At 53.7% G+C, this 18,943-nt stretch overlaps 4 protein-coding genes across 5 annotated transcripts; 3 read left to right on the forward strand and 1 right to left on the reverse strand.

Moving 5' to 3' along the window:
* Nucleotides 1-623: 623 nt before the first annotated feature.
* Nucleotides 624-2,220, reverse strand: UBXN10 (UBX domain protein 10). The gene has a single exon (XM_069874505.1). The coding sequence runs from the start codon at nucleotides 2,121-2,123 to the stop codon at nucleotides 1,350-1,352; it is 774 nt and encodes a 257-aa protein (XP_069730606.1). The 5' UTR covers nucleotides 2,124-2,220; the 3' UTR covers nucleotides 624-1,349.
* A 5,055-nt stretch (nucleotides 2,221-7,275) lies between these two features.
* Nucleotides 7,276-9,342, forward strand: LOC138730033 (phospholipase A2, membrane associated-like). The gene is made up of 4 exons (XM_069874745.1): nucleotides 7,276-7,327; nucleotides 7,686-7,830; nucleotides 8,070-8,176; nucleotides 9,052-9,342. The coding sequence occupies exons 1-4, from the start codon at nucleotides 7,291-7,293 to the stop codon at nucleotides 9,195-9,197; spliced, it is 435 nt and encodes a 144-aa protein (XP_069730846.1). The 5' UTR covers nucleotides 7,276-7,290; the 3' UTR covers nucleotides 9,198-9,342.
* Nucleotides 9,343-12,518: 3,176 nt separating this feature from the next.
* On the forward strand, nucleotides 12,519-13,850 carry LOC138729915 (basic phospholipase A2 homolog blK-PLA2-like). The gene is made up of 4 exons (XM_069874508.1): nucleotides 12,519-12,582; nucleotides 12,860-13,004; nucleotides 13,115-13,221; nucleotides 13,304-13,850. Exons 1-4 carry the CDS (start codon nucleotides 12,543-12,545, stop codon nucleotides 13,426-13,428), a joined length of 417 nt encoding a protein of 138 aa, XP_069730609.1. The 5' UTR covers nucleotides 12,519-12,542; the 3' UTR covers nucleotides 13,429-13,850.
* A 187-nt stretch (nucleotides 13,851-14,037) lies between these two features.
* LOC138729917 (phospholipase A2 crotoxin basic subunit CBb-like) lies at nucleotides 14,038-16,343 on the forward strand. Of its 2 annotated transcripts, none has more exons than XM_069874509.1 (5): nucleotides 14,038-14,130; nucleotides 14,543-14,599; nucleotides 14,804-14,939; nucleotides 15,537-15,643; nucleotides 15,852-16,343. In XM_069874509.1, the coding sequence occupies exons 2-5, from the start codon at nucleotides 14,560-14,562 to the stop codon at nucleotides 15,974-15,976; spliced, it is 408 nt and encodes a 135-aa protein (XP_069730610.1). In that variant the 5' UTR covers nucleotides 14,038-14,130; nucleotides 14,543-14,559; the 3' UTR covers nucleotides 15,977-16,343. The 2 variants fall into 2 exon arrangements, with proteins under 2 accessions (XP_069730610.1, XP_069730611.1); XM_069874510.1 differs by lacking the exon at nucleotides 14,038-14,130 and adding an exon at nucleotides 14,244-14,361.
* Nucleotides 16,344-18,943: the final 2,600 nt, after the last annotated feature.

The raw sequence follows: 18,943 nt of genomic DNA on the forward strand, positions 1-18,943 counted from the left end.
AGAATTTCAATTAGAAACCTAGAAGATAGGTGGTTTTTTTAGCACAAGCACGTTGTTTATCTAAAACCCACCCGGTTACCCTACCGGCCTTTTTTGTGATGGTTTAGTGACTATGGCCCCCAGCCAAATCCAATTAATGTATCTTTATTTAACAATTCCCAAAGCAGCAGCACTTGCTTGGATTAACTTGGTATAAAGGAGTTAAATGGAAGTGCCTTGTGGCATCCTGTTAACTCTTCATCTGTGCTTCCCTGTGGATAAGGTGAGCTAAGTGAGTGGGAACGCTGGCTGGAAAACCCTGCTGCTCATCCATACAGCCAAAATAACGATTATTTGTTGTTAAAAAGACAGTGTAGTCGCTCTCAAAAGTTGGATAACAGGTTACCTGGGGCAAGCCCAGTCCCCACAGGTGGTATCACCATCAGTCTCACAGTTTAATACTCCACAATGATCCATTTCCAGATGGTTATCAGGTTTGATCCCCATTTTGGTCACTGAAGATGCTGTTGTATGGTGATAACCTGCAAATTAGTTCTGTTTCTCCCTTCCCAAATACGTTACTGTGAATCCAAACCCACTCTGGGAAGTGCTAGCTTCCCGAAACAGGGAAAAGAACACGGGGAGAGGTTCACTAGGGGGGTTTCTAAAGCAAGTTCAAATACATCGATGGAGCGAGAACAGCCTTAGAAGGACACTGTTCTGCTTGATGGAACAAAACCGTGGGATGAGAAAGCAAGAAGTCAGTACAAAAACAAAGTACATTTTAACATTGCTTAGGTAAATGTTTTAAATATGTAACTGTTAGCTTTTAGAATGAGAAAGTTATCTCTTGCCTTACCTGCTGACAGTAGTGGGAAAGTACTGAAACGTTTTAAGTAAGCAGTAAATAAGCGCATGATCTGTTAGTTGATTGTTTTACACGTACACACTAACAATTGTGACTGGTTTTAGAGTTATATGATTTGTAGCGAGAAGAATATAACAGGAGTCGGGCTGAGAAGAAAGTTGTCTCGCTCCGCATCCCAGAATGAGTCTGTGCAATTTCAAGAGGCAACAGTTCCCACTTGGAAAGCTCAGTCTTGAATGAAGGAGATCAGCAATTTCAAAACACAAAAAAAGGCTGAAGGCGGGTGGCACACAGGAAACCGTTTGGGATGGCACAGGCAAACACAGATGCTATTTCTGTCACACATGGAATACTGATCAACACATGGACACAAGTCTGCTTCCCAGGGAATTCCTGGAAGATGGCAAAATGAAGAAGTTGGCCAAGGAGACCTCAGAATTTCAGTTTTTCAGAAGCAGCGATGCATCCCACTCAGCAGAAACAACTCAGCGTCTCTGTGCGCTTAAAGATTCACATCGCGCTGCTCCTGTCGGATACACAGCACAGACTTGTGGAGAATCCCACACTCGTGGAGGGACTTTGTAAGGTCAGAGAAATTCCTCCGGGGCACCTCCATCATCTCAACGCTGCAGCATCTGTACTCAGCAGACAATTTCTGTTCTGCTATGGCCAGGACCACCTGGAGAGTGTCTGTGGGCTTGAAGTGGTGCTGAAACCTTCGCCCAGAAGGAGATCGGACAGCAAGCAGCAATTCCGACTCTTCTTTCGGAGCCTCTTCCAAGCTTAACGTCAGCATTGAAGGGCTTTCTTGTCTCATTTTCCTTCCTTGCGTCTCTGGAGGACACGGCACATCTGAGCTGCCTTTGTCGAGGACGTGGGTTTGTGACAACACACCGGCAGATCCTTGTTCTCCAGGAAAAGTCGTGATTTTCCGAGCATCCTCCTGGCCCTCGCTCACTCTCAGCTGGTCGATCTGCTCAGCCACCCCCTCCGCAGCACCGCTCTGGCTGATGGACGGGAGCACCCTGTACTTGTTCAGGGAAGACACGGTCCTCAAAGGAACTCGCTGCAGGAGTTCCAGGATTTCCTCAGGAGACATCTGGCTGGTTGGGAACACCGGTTTCGTGGACGACGCTCTCTGGCTGTTCACTAACCCGTGGGAAGTGGCTGGTGGCAGGGTAGGTGGCACTCTGCAAGGACAGGCTTCCACGCCTGGAGAGTAATCGCAGCGTGGCCTCCTGCGTCCCTTAGCGGATTTTGGCCGCGTGGCGTGCATGGCGAGGGCGGTTTCCTACGAGAAAGCAGCTGCGCTGGAAGGGAAGGCACAGGGAGGTGGTGCTGAGCTCAGAGGAGCCTCTGTGGTCATTGCTTCCTTACCTGCAGACAGAGGGAAAAGTTAGAGGCTGATCTCCCTGCAGCTCCCCCTTCTGTGCTGCGTGTCAATCAATAGTAGCAATAAATCTGGTGTATCCCGGGTAGGGAGGCAGCAATCCCGCAGTTCAGCGACGGTGGAGTCAGAGATAGTGAGATGTGAGCATTTACGGGATCTGGCTTTGTCAGGGACTGTTTAAAACTGTCCCAGGACATCAGGAAGTTGTGCCCTTCCCAACTTAAAGATGGGAAAAGCAGGAACGTTTTTTTTCTGAAGTTAAAACTCAGTGGAAATGGGAGGTGAGTGAACCTCAAAGCACAGATCTGGTCTTTTCGCTGTTCCTACAGTGAAAGGAATGTTCCTGTCGTGGATTTTTGGGTAACACTGACTGCAGTTCACCTTTCAAAGATCTCTGAAGACCACGAAACCAAACATCTGATTCCCTACAGAGAAACCCATTCTGACTTCTGCGATCAACAGCTGCTTAAGAGATCAACGTTAACCTCCCTTAAAGACGAACCCATGTCCTGCTGGGTGTTCCCCAAGTTAAGCTGCACTCAGACCACTCATGCTCCACCAGGACAAAGCTGTCCAAAATCCTGCAAAACCAGGCCACAACCTCCTGAGAACATTTTAGAGAAGGGTGACAGGGTCATGCACCTCTTCATCCTTTCCCGTGCTTGGCATAGCGGGATTCCCAAATCAAGGGAACTGCATATCTCCTCTGGGAAGAGCTGTACACACCCAGCAATTTGACAAGGTAACACTGTCACCCAATTCTTGTACCAACCACAGATACATATCTTGATCTCAGGCAATTATAACAATATCAGCTATTAGAATCACAGAATCATAGAATAACCAGGTTGGAAGAGACCCACCGCATCGTTGAGTCCAACCATTCCTATCAAACACTAAACCATGTCCCTCAGCACCTCGTCCACCCGTCCCTTAAACCCCTCCAGGGAAGGGGACTCAACCCCCTCCCTGGCAGCCTCTGCCAGGGACCAATGACCCTTTCTGTGAAGAATTTTTTTTTTTTTTTTTTTTTAGAATCAATCCTGGTGGATTCTTCATCTTATTGTTGTTGTAGTCTCAACTTTAGGGGCCCTAGAAGTTCAGGGGTCCAATGTGTTTTTGGAGCCCCAGCTCCCTAACTCAGCCCCACAGCTGAGCGCTGGTCCTGACCCCTAACCCAGCCCCACAGGTGAGCCTGGCTCCCTGGCCCCTCACCACAAGGATGTTGAGGCTCTGGAGCAAGTCCAGAGAAGAGCAACGAAGCTGGTGAGGGGGCTGGAGAACAAGAGGAGCAGCTGAGAGAGCTGGGGGTGTTTATCCTGGAGAAGAGGAGGCTGAGGGGAGACCTCATTGCTCTCTCTAACTCCCTGAGAGGAGGTTGTGGAGAGGAGGGAGCTGGGCTCTTCTCCCAAGTGACAGGAGACAGGACGAGAGGGAATGGCCTCAAGCTCCACCAGGGGAGGTTCAGGCTGGGCATTAGGAATGAATTTTTCATGGAAAGGGTCATTGGTCCCTGGCAGAGGCTGCCCAGGGAGGGGGTTGAGTCCCCTTCCCTGGAGGGGTTTAAGGCACGGGTGGATGAGGCGCTGAGGGACACGGGTTAGTGTTTGATGGGAATCGTTGGACTCGATGATCCAGTGGGTCTCTTCCAACTTGGTGATTCTATGACCCCTAACCTGGCCGCACAGCCTCAGGCTCAACCCCAGCCCCTTAACCCATCCCCACAGCCAGTCCCCCACCCTCAGCCCCTTCACTAAGCCCCACAGCCCAGCCGGCCCCTCAGCCCCGGCCCCATCCCCGTCTCTCCCCTCACCTCCGCCGCTGCCGCCGGCAAACGGCGCCGCGTTGCCATGGCGACCGCCCCGCTTCCGGTCGCGCGACGCGGCTCGCCCCGCAACCACCGAGACGCCCGGCCGGAGCGCCCCCCTCCTTCCCCCGCCCCGGGGTCCTCCAGCCTCCCCCTCATCGAGGTCCCCCTGGCTCCGCGCCTGGGCAGCGGGGTGGCCCCGGCTGGTACCAGGCTGGGTTTTACAGCCTCGCGGAGCCTCATGCAGCTTTTCCGGGGTCTCTGAGCTCCCTGCGTGCCGGGAGAGCCGCACACCCGAGCTGTGTGCGAAGACAGACCCTGAATCACTCCTCCTTGAGGGAACACAGGCCCTGAGCCCATTTTCCATGTGGGAACACAGACCCCGAGTCCCTTTTCCTTCTGGGAACACAGGCCCTGAGTCTCTTTTTCCTTGTGGGATCACAGACCCTGAGCCCATTTTCCTCATGAGAACATGGACCCTGAGCCCCTTTTCCTTGTGGGATCACAGGCCCTGGAGCTCCTTTTCCTTCTAGAGTCACAGACCCCAAGACTCTTTTCCTTGTAGGAACACAGACCCTGAGCTCCTTGTGGGTTCACAGACCCTGAACCCCTTTTCCTTGCGAAGACACAGACCCTGAGTCTCTTTTCCTGGTGGGATCACAGACCCTGAGCCCATTTTCCTCATGAGAACATGGACCCTGAGTCCCTTTTCCTTGTGGGATCACAGACCCTGAGCCCCTTTTCCTTGTAGGAACACAGGCCCTGAGCAGCTTTTCCTTGTGGGATCACAGACCCTGAGCCCATTTTCCTCATTAGAACATGGATCCTGAGTCTCTTTTCCTTGTGGGATCACAGACCCTGAGCCCCTTTTCCTTGTGGGAACACAGGCCCTGAGCTCCTTTTCCTTCTAGAATCACAGACCCCAAGACTCTTTTCCTTGTGGGATCACAGACCCTGAACCCCTTTTCCTTGCGAAGACACAGACCCCGAGTCCCTTTTCCATATGGGAATGCAACGCATGCCTCTGGCCTTCCCACCTCCCCCCTCAATCCCTTCTTTATCCTTCCTTGAGTTAACCAGGTGCCTCTAACAGCCAGAAAGGAGCAATGAATAACCATCGATAACCTATCTCCCACCGAATCGGGGCTGGGGTGGAGATCAAGGGGCACCGGCACAGTGGGAATGTCGGAAAACCATGGCATATCAGCTCATCGTGTCCACTGGAGACACGGACCCAGCAGATCAAAGCACTGGGCTGGGTGACGTTTCAGTACATCCCTGACCAAGAATGCCAAGTTGGAAGGGACCTCAAGGATCACCTGGTCCAACCTTTTTAGGTGATGGATAGTTCAAACGAGATGGCTCAGCCTTAAAATTGTTCGGGTAGAGGAATCTACCGCTTCCCTGGGGAGATGGTTCTGATGTTTAACTGTTCTCATGGTGAAACATTTTCCTCTGGAATCCAATTGGAATCTGCCCAGGAGCAACTTATCCCCATTACCTCTTATCTTTTCCATGTGATTCCTTGTGAAAAAGGAATCTCCACCCTCTTGGTAGACAACATTTGTGTACTATGTCCAGAAGTACTATATACCTAATTATCTTTATGTTCTATGTACAGATGCACGGGTTGATATCCCTCTTGGTTTGCTCCATCAGAAGGCCACAAAATTCCCTATTTCCAATGGGATCATAACTTCCACAGGCGGTTTTTCAGCCCTCGGGTTTGTGGCTTGATCAAAGAGAAGGTTTAGCTTCCCTTGAGATTCTCTGCAGGGAGGGAGGGCTTAGAATGAAGGGATTTGGTTAAAGCCACCCACGGGTTCCAAGTCAGCATGATCCCAGCCCTCTGCTCTCCCTTTAGGCTCTCAGACGGTGCTTTTCACACAGTTTTAGACAAACTCCAACAAAAAAAAAAAAAACAAACCAGGGAGGTGATGAAATCATAGAATCATGGAATGGTTTGGGTTGGAGGGGGCCCTAAAGCCCATCCAGTTCCAACCCCCCTGCCATGGGAATTCCCTTCCCTAGCAGTGTGGTTAATTGCTGAGGGTGGAGCCCCCCTACCTGAGTCCCTGCATTTCTGTCCCTGTTTGCTTTCTGCCTCTTTAGTTTCACAGGAGAGATAGCAGCTTTTGTTTCTTATCTCCTGCGGCTTTCTGCCTGCCTTGTGCCTTTGTATCCCATCTCAGTTATGGTCCTTAAATAAACTGTAATCAAAATGCATTCCAAATGGGGATTCCATGGCATTTCCAGCCTTCTCTGCTGATGATTTAGTTTCACTGACCCCTTCCCCAGCACTCCTGGGATCTCCCCATGCCCTGAGGGCAGGACAGAAGAACTTCAGACCCACAAAATGAGAGCACAGTGTTCAGCATCCCTCCCTTCACCACCCCTTGCTGCTTGTTGTGGCTGCATTTGGATGTCGACATGGATTTGGGAGGACAGCTTAAAGGGAAAACCCCAAAAGAAGCCACCTCTGAGGCTGCGGGCTATGAGATGGCAAAACCAATGACACAGAGGCCAACGTGTCTCCTCTGCAGCTGGAACAAGGACACCAGCTCTGCACCTCCCGGGTGTAAATCCCTTTGGTCCCGTCTCTCCAGCCACCGAATCTCATGGCTTTTAAAACCACAGCCAAGCTCTTGATTGGCCTCATCCAGCAGCTGCATCACCTTGAGATGGAGATAGCTTTGTGCCCAGCTGATGAGAAGAAGCGAGATGGCAGTGGGAGCATCACGGTGGACGCACAACCAGCACATGGCTGTGATGAAACTCATGTTGGATGAAGGATGGGATCGTTCTCCTTTGCCGAGGGGCCATCAGCAAGACCTGGCCTGCGATGAGTAGTGGAGATAGAGGAGGGGTTGGACCTCACGTCTATATAAACCAAACCCACTAAGCCAGCAGTCTCGGACCTGTGAAACCAGGCAGGGTGAGGAAAGCAGGGATTTATTGCCCTCTTGTTTCATCAGCCAGCGTGGAGGGCGATGGGGGGAGGCTTGCAGGCACGAGACCTGGGCAAGACAATCACTGTGTCCCTGTACACATCCCTGCCAAGCGCTGTGTCTCGAAACCAGAGCCTACAGACCCCGTTGGGCATCAGTGATGTGTGCTTGGGCATGGGAATATCTTCATTACAGCAACAAACATCACATGCCTTTGGTGTGGGAGCAGCATCCCTCCTGCTAGAGGTGCTGCTCATCACGCACCATTGCCGTTTCCTCCCCCAGGACCAGCCTGAAGATGAAGAATCTCCTCTTTGCCGTGCTCCTGGCTTGTGGTAAGTGCTTGTTTCCCTGAGACGGGCTGGGATCTTCTCTGCCTGACAAAAAAAAGACATAAAACTCCAGAACCTTTGTGCCTAGTTCAGGTTTTTGTTTGAATTTTGCAGTTTCCCTCCCATGCTCTGTGTAGCTCTGCTGTAGTCCAGGAGGTCTTTGTGATGGTGAGGCTTTGGGATGCTCCGATCCATATTTTGATAGGAATGGTTGGACTCGATGATCCAGTGGGTCTCTTCCAACCTGGTGATTCTATGATTCTATGATTCTATGATTCTATGATTCTATGATTCTCTGACCAGTGCGAGGAACGCTGCCTGCCTCCTTGCTCCATGAGCCCATCCCTCTGCCCCTCTGCAGGGCTGCTCCCGGCTCACAGCAGCGTTTTGGAGCTGGAGCGGATGATCAAATCGGCCACGGGGAAAAGCGCCCTGCTCTCCTACAGCTGGTACGGGTGTTTCTGCGGCATCGGCGGCAGAGGGACCCCGGTGGACTCCACAGACCAGTGAGTACCTGGTAAAGCATCGTCACTCACTGCCCTGGCACAGGATGTGTGGCAATCCCTAAAAATCCTCCTTGCTGGGACTGACGTGCTCCGAGAGGGGCTTTTGAACTGTTCACCAGCCGCGTCTTGCTGCCGCCTCATCATCCCCTCACCTTAAATTTGAGGCTGAACCTTCCTTTCCCTTCCAAGCGTGGAAGGGGAGGGCTGGGGAGCAGCAGATTGAGGTGGTGTCCCTGCAGGTGCTGCCGTGCCCATGACTGCTGCTACAGGAAGCTGAGAGAGAACAGCTGCCACCCCCTGATAACCCCCTACGACTTTGCCGTCAGCGATGGAGACATCATCTGCAGTGAGTAACCACTGAGTGGGACACCCCACAGAAATGGGGAACCAGCACCACTTTCCACGACACCCCAGTCCTACAGGAATCCCCTAGGATGAAACCAGTGGGTCATAGAATCATAGAATCACCAGGTTGGAAAAGACCCCCAGGATCATCAAGTCCAACCATTCCCATCAATCACTAAACCATGTCCCTCAGCACCTCGTCCACCCGTCCCTTAAACCCCTCCAGGGAAGGTGACTCAATCCCCTCCCTGGGCAGCCTCTGCCAGGGACCAATGACCCTTTCTGTGAAAAATTTTTTCCTAATGTTCAGCCTAAACCTCCCCTGGTGGAGCTTGAGGCCATTCCCTCTCGTCCTGTCCCCTGTCCCTTGGGAGAAGAGCCCAGCTCCCTCCTCTCCACAACCTCCTTTCAGGCAGTTGGAGAGAGCAATGAGGTCTCCCCTCAGCCTCCTCTTCTCCAGGATAAACACCCCCAGCTCTCTCAGCTGCTCCTCTTGTTCTCCAGCCCCTTCCCCAGCTTCGTTGCTCTTCTCTGGACTCGCTCCAGAGCCTCAACATCCTTCTTGTAGTGAGGGGCCCAGAACTGACCCCAGGATTCGAGGAGCGGTATGGGAGGATGCAGCATCCAATAACTAAACAGGTGTTTCAAGGGATGCTGCCGAGGTGGAGAAGATGAGCACCACGTCCTCTTAGCATCCTGACCCAGTGGAAGGTGTCCCTGCCCGTCACAGGGGATTGGATGAGCTTTAAGTTCCCTTCCAACCCAACCCAACCCAACCCCTTCCATGATTCTATGATTCTTCCTGTGCTTCCCCAGGCAGCTCCGAGCACTGGTGGGGCTCCGAGACTCTGCAGAACTCAGTGTTTTTCCCCACAGGTAATGAGCAGAGCTGGTGCAGGAGAGAGACCTGCCTCTGCGATAGGGCGGTGGCTTCGTGCTTCGCCCGTGCTTTGCCGTCCTACAATGAATCCTACCGCTTCTATTTCAAGCTGAAATGCCGAGGCAGTAAGCTCCAGTGCTGAGGAGAAGGAAGCTGCACCCGAGTTTGTGGATATTGACTGGCTTTCCCCATCGCTGCGGCAAGAAAAGCCTGATGGGGGGTGCTAAAAAAGAGCCATGAGGTGATAAGGGGGCTGAACAGAGCTGCAAGGTGATGCTCAGGGTGAGGAAGGGCCCGCACACGTTGTGGATGGAGATCCCCCAGCTCCCATGCAGCCACCTCAGCTCCCATTTTTCATCCCTTCCTCCTCTCTTTTCACCTTTGATTTCATTTCCCATTGAAGATCATTAAAGAAAAGGTATTCAAAATGATTTTTGGTGGTTGTTTTGTGTAAGAGCCACTGAGGTTGAGGTGCTGTAATGGTGGCGTCTGGGCTGCCAAGCCTGGGGAGCACTTTTGCATCTCACTCTAGCTTCTTGACAGCCCAATAATTCCATGGTCCCCGCAGCAGCTCAAAAAATCCAAAGGTCTAACAGCAGCTGGACCCTTTTAGAGACCCCAGGACCCGTCTAGGACCACCATGACCCCTCTAGAGCCCCTCGGGACCCTTCTAGGATCACCAGGAACCCTCTAGGCCCCCCTCTGGGGCCCCCAGGATCCCTCTAGAGTCCCCCAGACTCATCTAGAACCCTCAAGAGCCCTCTAGGATCCCTCCCGGACACATCTGGGGACCCTCAGGACTTCTCTAGAGCCACCTAGGACCCCTCTAGGACATCCAGAATCCCTCTAGGACCCCCAAAACCCCTAGAAGACCCCCCCAGGACCTCTCAATGGACACACAGTACCCCTCTAGGATCCCCCAGGACCCCTTTAGGGACTCCCAGGACCCATCTAGAGCCCCCCGAGGCCCTTTGGGGACCACCAGGAACCCTCTAGAGCCCCCAAGGATCCTTATACAGCCCCCAAAGACCTGTCTAGGACCCCTAGGACAACTTTAGGGATGCCCAGGAGCCCTCAAGAGATCCCCAGAACCTCTTTAGGGACCCTCAGGATGCCTCTAGGAACAACAGGACCCCTTTAGGGAGCCCAAGGACCCCTCTAGGGACACCCAAAACCCTCCTAGGACCCCTCAGAATGCCTCTAGGACCCCCAGGACCCATCTAGAGGCCCCCTGGACTCTTATAGGATCCCTAGGACCCCTTTAGGGACCCCCAGGACCCATTTAGGGACCCACATGAGCCCTCTAGGGACCCCCAGGACTCCTCGAGAGCACTGCAGGATGTCTCTAGGGACCCCCAAGGCCCCTCTAGGACTCCAATGATCCATCTAGGGACCCGCAGAATCACTCTAGGGACCCCCAGAACCTCTTGAGGGACACCCTGGACCCCACTAGAGTCCCTCAGGACCACTATAGGGATACGCAGGGCCCCTGATCCAGTGGGAGGTATCCCTGACCATGGCTTGGGATGGAACTGGATGGGCTTTGAGGTCCTTTCCAGCCCAAACCATTCCACGATTCAATGATTTCAAAGCCTTGTCCATCATCCTGGGCAGTTAAGTTGGTGACGAAATAGTTTCTTTGCATAGTTCTGCGCAGTGACTGCAATCAGGAGGTGGAACAAACCACACGGAGAAGTAAAGGGAAGTTGCGTTCGCTCATCCCAAAGCACCCGGTTTGCTTCATTCTCCTCTCACGGTGGGTGGGTGTTGAGTCACCCAATCTCTGCACACCCCCCTGTTCCTGGGAGCTGCGTGTTTAGAGATGTTTTTATTGTTGCCCAGATGCTTTTCCCACAGAAACAATAATTCACCCTCAAATGCCTTCACAGCATCATAGAGGGATGGTTCCCAGACTGCTTGACCCCTTGAAAACCCCAAACCTGTTTTATTCTCGGCTGCTTTGATGCAAAAGCTGAATCAGGGTCATCTTTTTTCCCCAAAAAGGCACCACGATGCTAGGAAGGGAAGAGAAAATGAGCCATTTGACATCTCTGGCTACGGGCAGGGAGTGCTGGCTTCCTCCTCAAGCTGGAAATGCTGCTGCTTCATGTGCAAACCTCATGAGGTTCAATAAGGCGAAGTGCAAGGTCCTAGAGCTGGGTCGGGGCAATCCTCGGTTTCAATACAGGACAGGGGTTGATGTGATTGAGAACAGCCCCGCAGAGAAGGCCTTGGGGTGCTGGGGGATGAGAAGCTTGACATGAGCCAGCAACGTGTGCTCGCAGCCCAGAAACCAACCGTGTCCTGGGCTGCATCCAAAGCAGCGTGGGCAGCAGGGTGAGGGAGGGGATTCTATCCCTCTCTTCCTCTCTTGTGAGGCCTCATCTGGAGTGTTGTGCCCAGTTCTGGAATCCTCAACGTAAGAAGGAGATGAAGCCGTTGGAACGGGTCAAAAAGAGGCTAGAAGGATGATCTGAGGGCTGGAGCACCTTCCGTATGAAGACAGGCTGAGAGAGTTGGGGTTGTTCAGCCTGGAGATGAGAAGACTCCAAGGAGACCTTCTAGTGACCTTCCAGTAGATGAAGGGGCTACAAGAAAGCTGGGGAGGGACTGTTCACAAACGCTTGTGGTGATGGGACGAAGGGGAATGGGTATAAACTGGAGAGGGGCAGATTTAGACTGGACATAAAGAGGAATTTCTTCTCTATGAGAGTGGGGAGGCACTGGAACAGGTTGCCCAGGGATGTTGTGGCTGCCCCATCCCTGGACGTGTTCAAGACCAGGTTGGATGGGGCTTGGGCAGCCTGATCCAGTGGAATGCCCCTGTCCATGGATGATCTTTAAGGTCCCTTCCAACCCAATCTGTTCTATGATTCTATGATTCTATGGTTCTATGATTCACCAGCTCACCCCAGCCCACGTGGGGGTTATGGAGAGGGGGTGTTGGGGGCAGTTTCTTGTGTTCCTGTAAAAGGGAAGGACAGCATCTTCTCCTGTACAGAAAAGCCTCGTCAGCAGGTTCTGGGGGAAATAAGCATCTGAGAGCAAGGAGCAAACACTATATAAAGGAAGCCCTGCTGGCTGCAGGGTCCCACAAGCAAGAGGCAGCTTTCCCGAGGTAAGTGGGGATGGAGGAATGCTTTCCTTCTCTTTCCTGCACCACAGTACAAGGAGGGAGTGAGGTTGGTGCTGGGAAAGCAGGAACAAAGGAGAGGCTGCCTGAAGTGCCATCCCAGAGGCTGGGAGCATCCTTTGAGAGGTGGCAATTCCTCCAGCTTTTCTTCCTTTTCCTTCATTTTGCATTTTCCCACCTCTCCGCCATCAGATTCCCATCCCTGAAGTGATGGGTGCATCCTCGCCCCCCTCTTCTCTGCTGATCCCCAGAGCCGGGGAGCATCGCTGTCCTCGGACAAGGGGGGAAGTAAAGAAGGTATTGGTTGGTATAATGGGGAAATGATTTGGTTCCCTCTCCCAGGACACCAGGAAGATGAACTCTCTCCTCGCTTGCGTTGTGCTGCTTGCTTGGGGTAAGTATCCGCGCTCACACTGGTCCCACGCCCCTCCGCGCAGAAATATCCATGGAAATTAGGACCAGGCTGGTGGTTTCTTAACCTTTCCCCATTGCCTCCTCTCCCAAACACACAGAAACTCTTCTGCATTGAGCTGGGGATGTTTCTTTTCTATTGCAGCTCCTCATTTCTTAGATACCACCAGCCTGGTACCAGTTTGGGGGGCTGGAGGGATGGGGATGCAGCTGGGGAGCGGGGCATCAGTGTGTTTCTCATCACTGATTTTCCCCCCCAGGGTTGTCCCCGGCTGGTGGGAGCCTTTGGGAGCTGCAGAAGATGATCACGGAGGCGACGGGGAAGAAATCCTGGCTGCATTACTCCTTCTACGGCTGCTACTGTGGCTTGGGAGGCAAAGGGAATCCCAAGGATGCCACGGACAGGTAAGCACCCACTTAAAAGTCTCCCTGCTCGAACGTATCATTGCACAGTGTCAAAGCTTGAGGGGAGGGGGGAAAATAACCCCATCCCTCAAAGTTGAGCTCCCCTACAGATGCTGCCAGGTGCACGATGCCTGCTACGGCAGCCTCTTGGGGTACCACTGCGATGCCAAGAAGCAGCGATTCCACTACAGCTGGAGCGGCAACAGCCTCTCCTGTAGTAAGTAGGACTCTGCAAAAAAAAGGGGTGTCCCTGAGTCCCTCAAAGCCAGGGCTGACGCTGGGCTCCCCTCTGCCTGCAGGGAACGACTTTTGGTGCGCCCAGAACTCCTGTGAGTGCGACCGCAGCCTGGCGCTTTGCCTGAAGCGAAGCGTTCGGAGCTACAGCAAACGGTACCTCTTCTACCCCAAGCACCGGTGTCGGTGATGGGACACGAGATGCGTCGCTGGAGCGAACACACGGATTCTGCATCCCCATACGCCCCACGCACAAACCACATTAGAATCATAGAATCATAGAATCACCAGGTTGGAAAAGACCCACCGGATCATCGAGTCCAACCATTCCTATCAAATATTAAACCGTGTCCCTCAATGCCTCGTCCACCCGTCCCTTAAACCCCTCCAGGGAAGGGGACTCAACCCCCTCCCTGGGCAGCCTCTGACAGGGACCAATGACCCTTTCTGTGAAAAATTTGTTCCTAATGTTCAGCCTGAACCTCCCCTGGTGGAGCTTGAGGCCATTCCCTCTCGTCCTGTCCCCTGTCACTTGAGAGAAGAGGCCAGCTCCCTCCTCTCCACAACAAAAAGTTAGCGCTGCTGTAAATTAAATCAATGTGCAAATAAACAATGGGCTTAAACCACTCTGGTCTTTTCTGAGCTCCGGCAGGGCAGAGAGAGAAATCCCCTTTGATATTCGACATCATCCTCCCCAAACTTTCCAACACTCAGTCCCGGCCCCTGCGTCACTCCTGGCTGCAGCCCATGGGGAAGGGAGAGGGGAGGTTGGCCGGCGATTGAAGGGGCGTAGCAGAAAGCATTTTTGGGACAGACGAGTTATTTCAGCATTTCCAGTTCAGAGCCCACGCGCGGGCTGGCAGTGAGGAATCGGAGTCGGAGCGAATCCCAGGTGAGCAGCTCCCACCCTCGCCCTGCTGCCGCGATGGGGTGGTTGTGTGGAAGGAAAATATAGGGGGATGTTGGGAGGAGGCGAGCTGCTTTCGGCTGGTTTCCGTGCCAGTAGATAAAGCATCGCGGCTTTCAGATAAGAACTCAGTGAGTCGGGAAGTTGTAGCTCCAGGGAGAGAGCTGCACCACTGCTGCAATTCACACCCTGGGCACCAAACCTTTGGGGCAGGAGGTAGGAGATGCTTGCGTGGTGGGACAGCTTCTTGCTTTCAGCCAAGTGGCACCAACGTGGACGGGAGGGACCCCAGCTGCCTCATTTCCTGGTTTTGGGTCAATTTGAGCTGCTTTTGGAGAGATAAAGTTTGCGAAGAAGCGCTGCTGAGTGGCTGAGTGTGCTGTGCTGCTTCTCCCAGGCACGGGTGCGAGGAAGATGAAGGTCTTGCCGGCGCTGGTGATGCTGTTCGCCTGCAGTAAGTGCAGCCGTTCCCCACCCCACGGATGGGGATGTGGGGAGCAAATCCAACCCTCCCAACCCTCACTCCAGAGGAAGACTCCAGCAAAGCCTTCCTCTCCCCTTTCCCGGGTTCCTCAGACCTCATTTCTGCATAGGACTTGGGGGGAAAATAAAAATAATAAAAATTTTTTTTAAAAATCACATTTTCTGGTCAATTTAGGTGTGTTCACAACTCGTGGGAAGCTCCCGCACACATTCAAACCAGGACTCGAGGGAAGCACCGTAGGAAATCTGACTGCCCATGGATGCTACTCGGGATGGCGCGGCAGCGGCGCATCAAGGGCTTTGATGGACCGGTACAGGGAATGCTGCCTGGGAGGGCTAACACTGGCCCTGGGAGGGCTAATGCTGGCCCTGGGATGGCTAACACTGGCCCTGGGAGGGCTAAAGCTGGCCAGGATGGCTAATGCTGGCCCTGGGATGGCTAACAGTGGCCCCAGGGTAATCCCAGGGCTTATGGTCAAGCCCAGCAGCACCCTCTGAAGCTTTGCAAAATGCAGCACAGGCAGCGGGTGGCAACGGGAAAAGGGAACAGGTTTTAGGGAAGGGGGAAAGCAGAGCAGCGTTCACCCCCAATTCCTGCCCTGTAGCCCATAGGGTCATGCCAGTGACCTGAAGAGAAGGAGATGGCACCAGAGGAGAGGGATGGTCCTGAAACCGGGGTGCACACGGGCTTGTAGAGCTGGACAAGGGTTGCAAAGGGAGACAGAGAAGACGCTCAGGGTGCGGACAGGCTGGAAAGAGCAGCTTCTAAATGAGCTTCTGGACCGGTACATTTAGAGCAGGAGGAGGATGCAGACACTTCCCAGCCAGCTTGCAGAGCCTGTTTCAGGTAGGTTGCAGGCAGCTGGTGACACTTTTCAGATGAAGCCAGGCTCTCCTTCTCCCTGCAGGTGCTGCCTGCTGCGCTCCTGCTGTTACGCCAAGCTGGCTGCACGACGGTGCCGCGTGGGACCGATCCAACCCCTCTTGGCTCCCCAGGCAGGAATCCCCACTTGCAGTGAGTCCTCTCAGTTGCCATTTGAGATCATAGAACCTTAGAATCAATCACCAGGTTGGAAAAGACCCACTGGATCATGAAGTCCAACCATTCCTATCAATCACTACGCCTCTTCCCAGCCCATCTCCCTCCTTTCCGGTGCCCCTTTTCAAGTCAGCATCCCAAAAAAAAAAGGTCTCAGATGTGTTTTTCTCTCTGGTTGCTGCAGGGTCCGGGACCTGGTGCCAGAGAGGAGCCTGCAGATGTGAGCGGGCAGCCTGGCTCTGCCGAATGCGGGGCTGGGGGCTGTCCCGGCGTCGCAGCAAGTGCCGGGGACGAGCCGGACGGTGTTGAAGCCAAAGGGCTTTTCTTGCCAAACCATCTCCAAGCTCATAAGAAAAGGGATGGAGGCGGGTCTCCTCCCTTGGGGCTTATTTTTTTGGCTTTGACGCGGAGGACACCATCCCTCTCGTGAAGCTGCATCATCACACACTGGGTTTGAGGAAGGAGAACAGCACAGACGCGATGTTTCAGCCCAAATAAACAAGGGCAGGGTGGACACCTGCGCGTTGTCCCTGCGAAAGGCGAGATGGAAACCAGCTTGAGCCTCTCCAACTGATGCTCATTTCCCCTTGGCAGCCTGTCAGCTCCCTCTGCCTTTTGCTTCACTGTAGATTCTCTTCTGTTGCTCTAAAATAAAAGCAGAGAGTGTAAATCATCAGTCCTCGGTGTGATGCGATTCAGTTGAGCTCAGCCACCACCCCGTGCAGCCAGAGGGGAGAAGCCAACCTCTCAGCTAGGTTTCCCATTGCAAAGTAACACCTGAGAGGTGATGCATCTCCTACCAAAGTGCATTTGCACCCCTGAACTTTCCCCCTCACGAAGCCCTGAGTCTTCAGGCTCTGGAATTTTGCAGTTGCTCCAAGATAGAGAAAACAAAGCTGGTGAAAAGGGCTATGGGGAGGCGCGATGCTGTGGGAGGGCTGAGCACTGATGACGTTTGTTGCAATGGGGTAACCAGGAGCTCCACCTTACCTCACGCCCAACACAGAACAAAACAGATTTCTCACCAGAAAAGAATGTTTCTGTTGTTCTGCAACAAACCCTTGCACATCCCCAAGGAAAAGGCAGTTCAGGCACTGGCAGTTCCCCCCACCCTAGCTCTGTAGCATCCCCACAGTTCAGGTTTTCTGCCCTGCAGTCCAATTCAACAGGGTTGACCCCTGGGAGATCTCAGTTCTGCAAACCCCTGTGGGGCTCGGCAATGAAAATACGCTTACAGAAACAGCAACAAAACGCAGTTTCTCCAGGGGCTGATGGAGCCGGAATTCCCACCCTGGCTTGCCCCAAAGCTGAAGTCAACAGGCCCAGGAGATTACAGAATCACAGAATGGGTTGGGTTGGAAGGGACCTCAAAGCCCAGCAAGTTCCAACCCCTCTGCCATGGGCAGGGACACCTCCCACTGGATCAGGGGCTCCAAGCCCCATCCAACCTGGCCTTGAACCCCTCCAGGGATGGGGCAGCCACCACTTCCCTGGGCAACCTGGGCCAGGGCCTCCCCACCCTCACTGGGAAAACATTTCTTCCTTAGATCTCATCTCAATCTCCCCTCTTTCAGCTTCAAACCCTTCCCCCTCATCCTCTCCCTGCCCTCCCTGATCAAGAGCCCCTCCCCAGCTTTCCTGGAGCCCCTTTCAGTACTGGAAGGTGCTCTAAGGTCTGGGCACAAAGTTGTTCACACAATCACAGCAGGGTCAGGGCCGGAAAGACCCAGTCTGGAGCTCCTCCAGTGCAAACTTTCTGCTAAAGCAGGGTCACCCTGAGCAGTTGTACAGGAAACAAGTTTTTCCTCATGTTCATATGGAACTTCCCATGTTCCAGTTTGTGCCTGTTGCCCTAAGTGTGACCGTGCACCCCAGGGAGTGTGGTGAACAGTTAAATCCAGTTGGTAGCTGGTCACAAGCGGTGACCCCAGGGCTCAGTGCTGGTGCCAGTTCTGTTTAATCCTTTATCCGTGATCCGGATCAAGTGCTCCCTCAGTCCATTTGCAGACAACACCAAGCTGGGTGGGAGTGTGGATCTGCCAGAGGGCAGGAGGCTCTGCAGAGGGACCTGGACAGCCTGGATCCATGAGCTGAGCCCAACGGGATGGGGTTCAACAAGGCTCAGTGCCGGGTCCTGCTCTTGGGTCACAACAACCCCAGGCAGCTCCAGGCTTGGGGAAGAGCGGCTGGAAAGCTGCAGGTGGAAAAGGCCCTGGGGGTGCTGGGTGACAGCGGGTAAAGACGAGCCAGCAGTGGCCCAGGGGGGCAAGAAGGCCACCAGCATCCTGGCTTGGATCAGCCATGGGGTGGCCAGCAGGAGCAGGGAAGTCCCGCTGGTCTCAGCACTGGTGAAGCTGCGCCTCAAATCCTGGGTTCAGTTTTGGGTTCCTCACTCCAAGAAGGACCTTGAGGGGTTGGAGTGCGTCTGGAGAAGGGAACGGAGCTGGGGAAGGGTCTGGAGAACAGGGGTTCTGGGAGTGTCTGAGGGCCTGGGGCTGTTTAGCCTGGAGAAGAGGAGGCTGAGGGGAGACCTCGTCGCTCTTTGCAGCTCCCAGAAAGGACGTTGTGGTGAGGTGGGTGCTGGGCTCTGCTCCCAAATGACAAGGGATAAGATCAGAAGAAATGGCCAGGGAAAAGGCTGTGGGTGTATCTTCTTGGACTTCAGTAAAGCCTTTGACACAGTTTCTCACAGCGTTCTGCTTCAGAAACCTTCAGCCTCTGGCCTGGCCAGGCGCACACTCTCCTGGGTGGAAAACTGGTTGGCTGGAGGGCCCAGAGAGTGGTGGGAAATGGAGTTAACTCCAGCTGGAGGCCAGTGACAAGTGGTGTCCCCAGGGCTCAGGGCTGGGTCCAGCCCTGTTCAGTGTCTTTATCAATGACCTGGATGAAGGCACCGAGTGCACCCTGAGCAAGTTTGCAGATGACACTGAGCTGGGTGGAAGCTGGATCTGCTGGAGGGTCAGGAGGCTCCAAAGGGATCTGAACAGGCTGGATCCATGGGCTGAGACCAACGGGATGAGGTTTAACAAGACCAAATGCCGGGTCCTGCGCTTGGGGCACAACAACCCTGAGCAGCTCCAGGCTAGGAGAAGTCTGGCTGGAAAGTGCCTGGAGGAGAAGGACCTGGAGGGGTTGGTGACAGCGACTGACCATGAGCCAGCAGTGGCCCAGGTGGCCAAGAAGGCCAATGGCATCTTGGCTTGGATCAGACACGGTGTGACCAGCAGGGCCAGGGAGGTTCTTCTCCCTCTGGACTCGGCCCTGGTGAGACCACTC

The sequence above is a fragment of the Phaenicophaeus curvirostris genome, chromosome 22 (assembly GCF_032191515.1).
Source record: "Phaenicophaeus curvirostris isolate KB17595 chromosome 22, BPBGC_Pcur_1.0, whole genome shotgun sequence".
NCBI lineage: Eukaryota > Metazoa > Chordata > Aves > Cuculiformes > Cuculidae > Phaenicophaeus > Phaenicophaeus curvirostris.

Excerpts from the sequence above, each read along its gene's own strand:
- UBXN10 (XM_069874505.1), bottom strand. The coding sequence starts at position 2,123 with ATGCACGCCACGCGGCCAAAATCCGCTAAGGGACGCAGGAGGCCACGC.
- LOC138730033 (XM_069874745.1), top strand. The coding sequence starts at position 7,291 with ATGAAGAATCTCCTCTTTGCCGTGCTCCTGGCTTGTG. Across the intron at positions 7,831-8,069 it reads CCGGTGGACTCCACAGACCA|GTGCTGCCGTGCCCATGACT; the intron begins GTGAGTACCTGG and ends GTGTCCCTGCAG. Across the intron at positions 8,177-9,051 it reads CGATGGAGACATCATCTGCA|GTAATGAGCAGAGCTGGTGC; the intron begins GTGAGTAACCAC and ends TTTTCCCCACAG.
- LOC138729915 (XM_069874508.1), top strand. The coding sequence starts at position 12,543 with ATGAACTCTCTCCTCGCTTGCGTTGTGCTGCTTGCTTGGG. Across the intron at positions 13,005-13,114 it reads CCCAAGGATGCCACGGACAG|ATGCTGCCAGGTGCACGATG; the intron begins GTAAGCACCCAC and ends GCTCCCCTACAG. Across the intron at positions 13,222-13,303 it reads CGGCAACAGCCTCTCCTGTA|GGAACGACTTTTGGTGCGCC; the intron begins GTAAGTAGGACT and ends CTCTGCCTGCAG.
- LOC138729917 (XM_069874509.1), top strand. The coding sequence starts at position 14,560 with ATGAAGGTCTTGCCGGCGCTGGTGATGCTGTTCGCCTGCA. Across the intron at positions 14,940-15,536 it reads TCAAGGGCTTTGATGGACCG|GTGCTGCCTGCTGCGCTCCT; the intron begins GTACAGGGAATG and ends TTCTCCCTGCAG. Across the intron at positions 15,644-15,851 it reads GGCAGGAATCCCCACTTGCA|GGTCCGGGACCTGGTGCCAG; the intron begins GTGAGTCCTCTC and ends TGGTTGCTGCAG.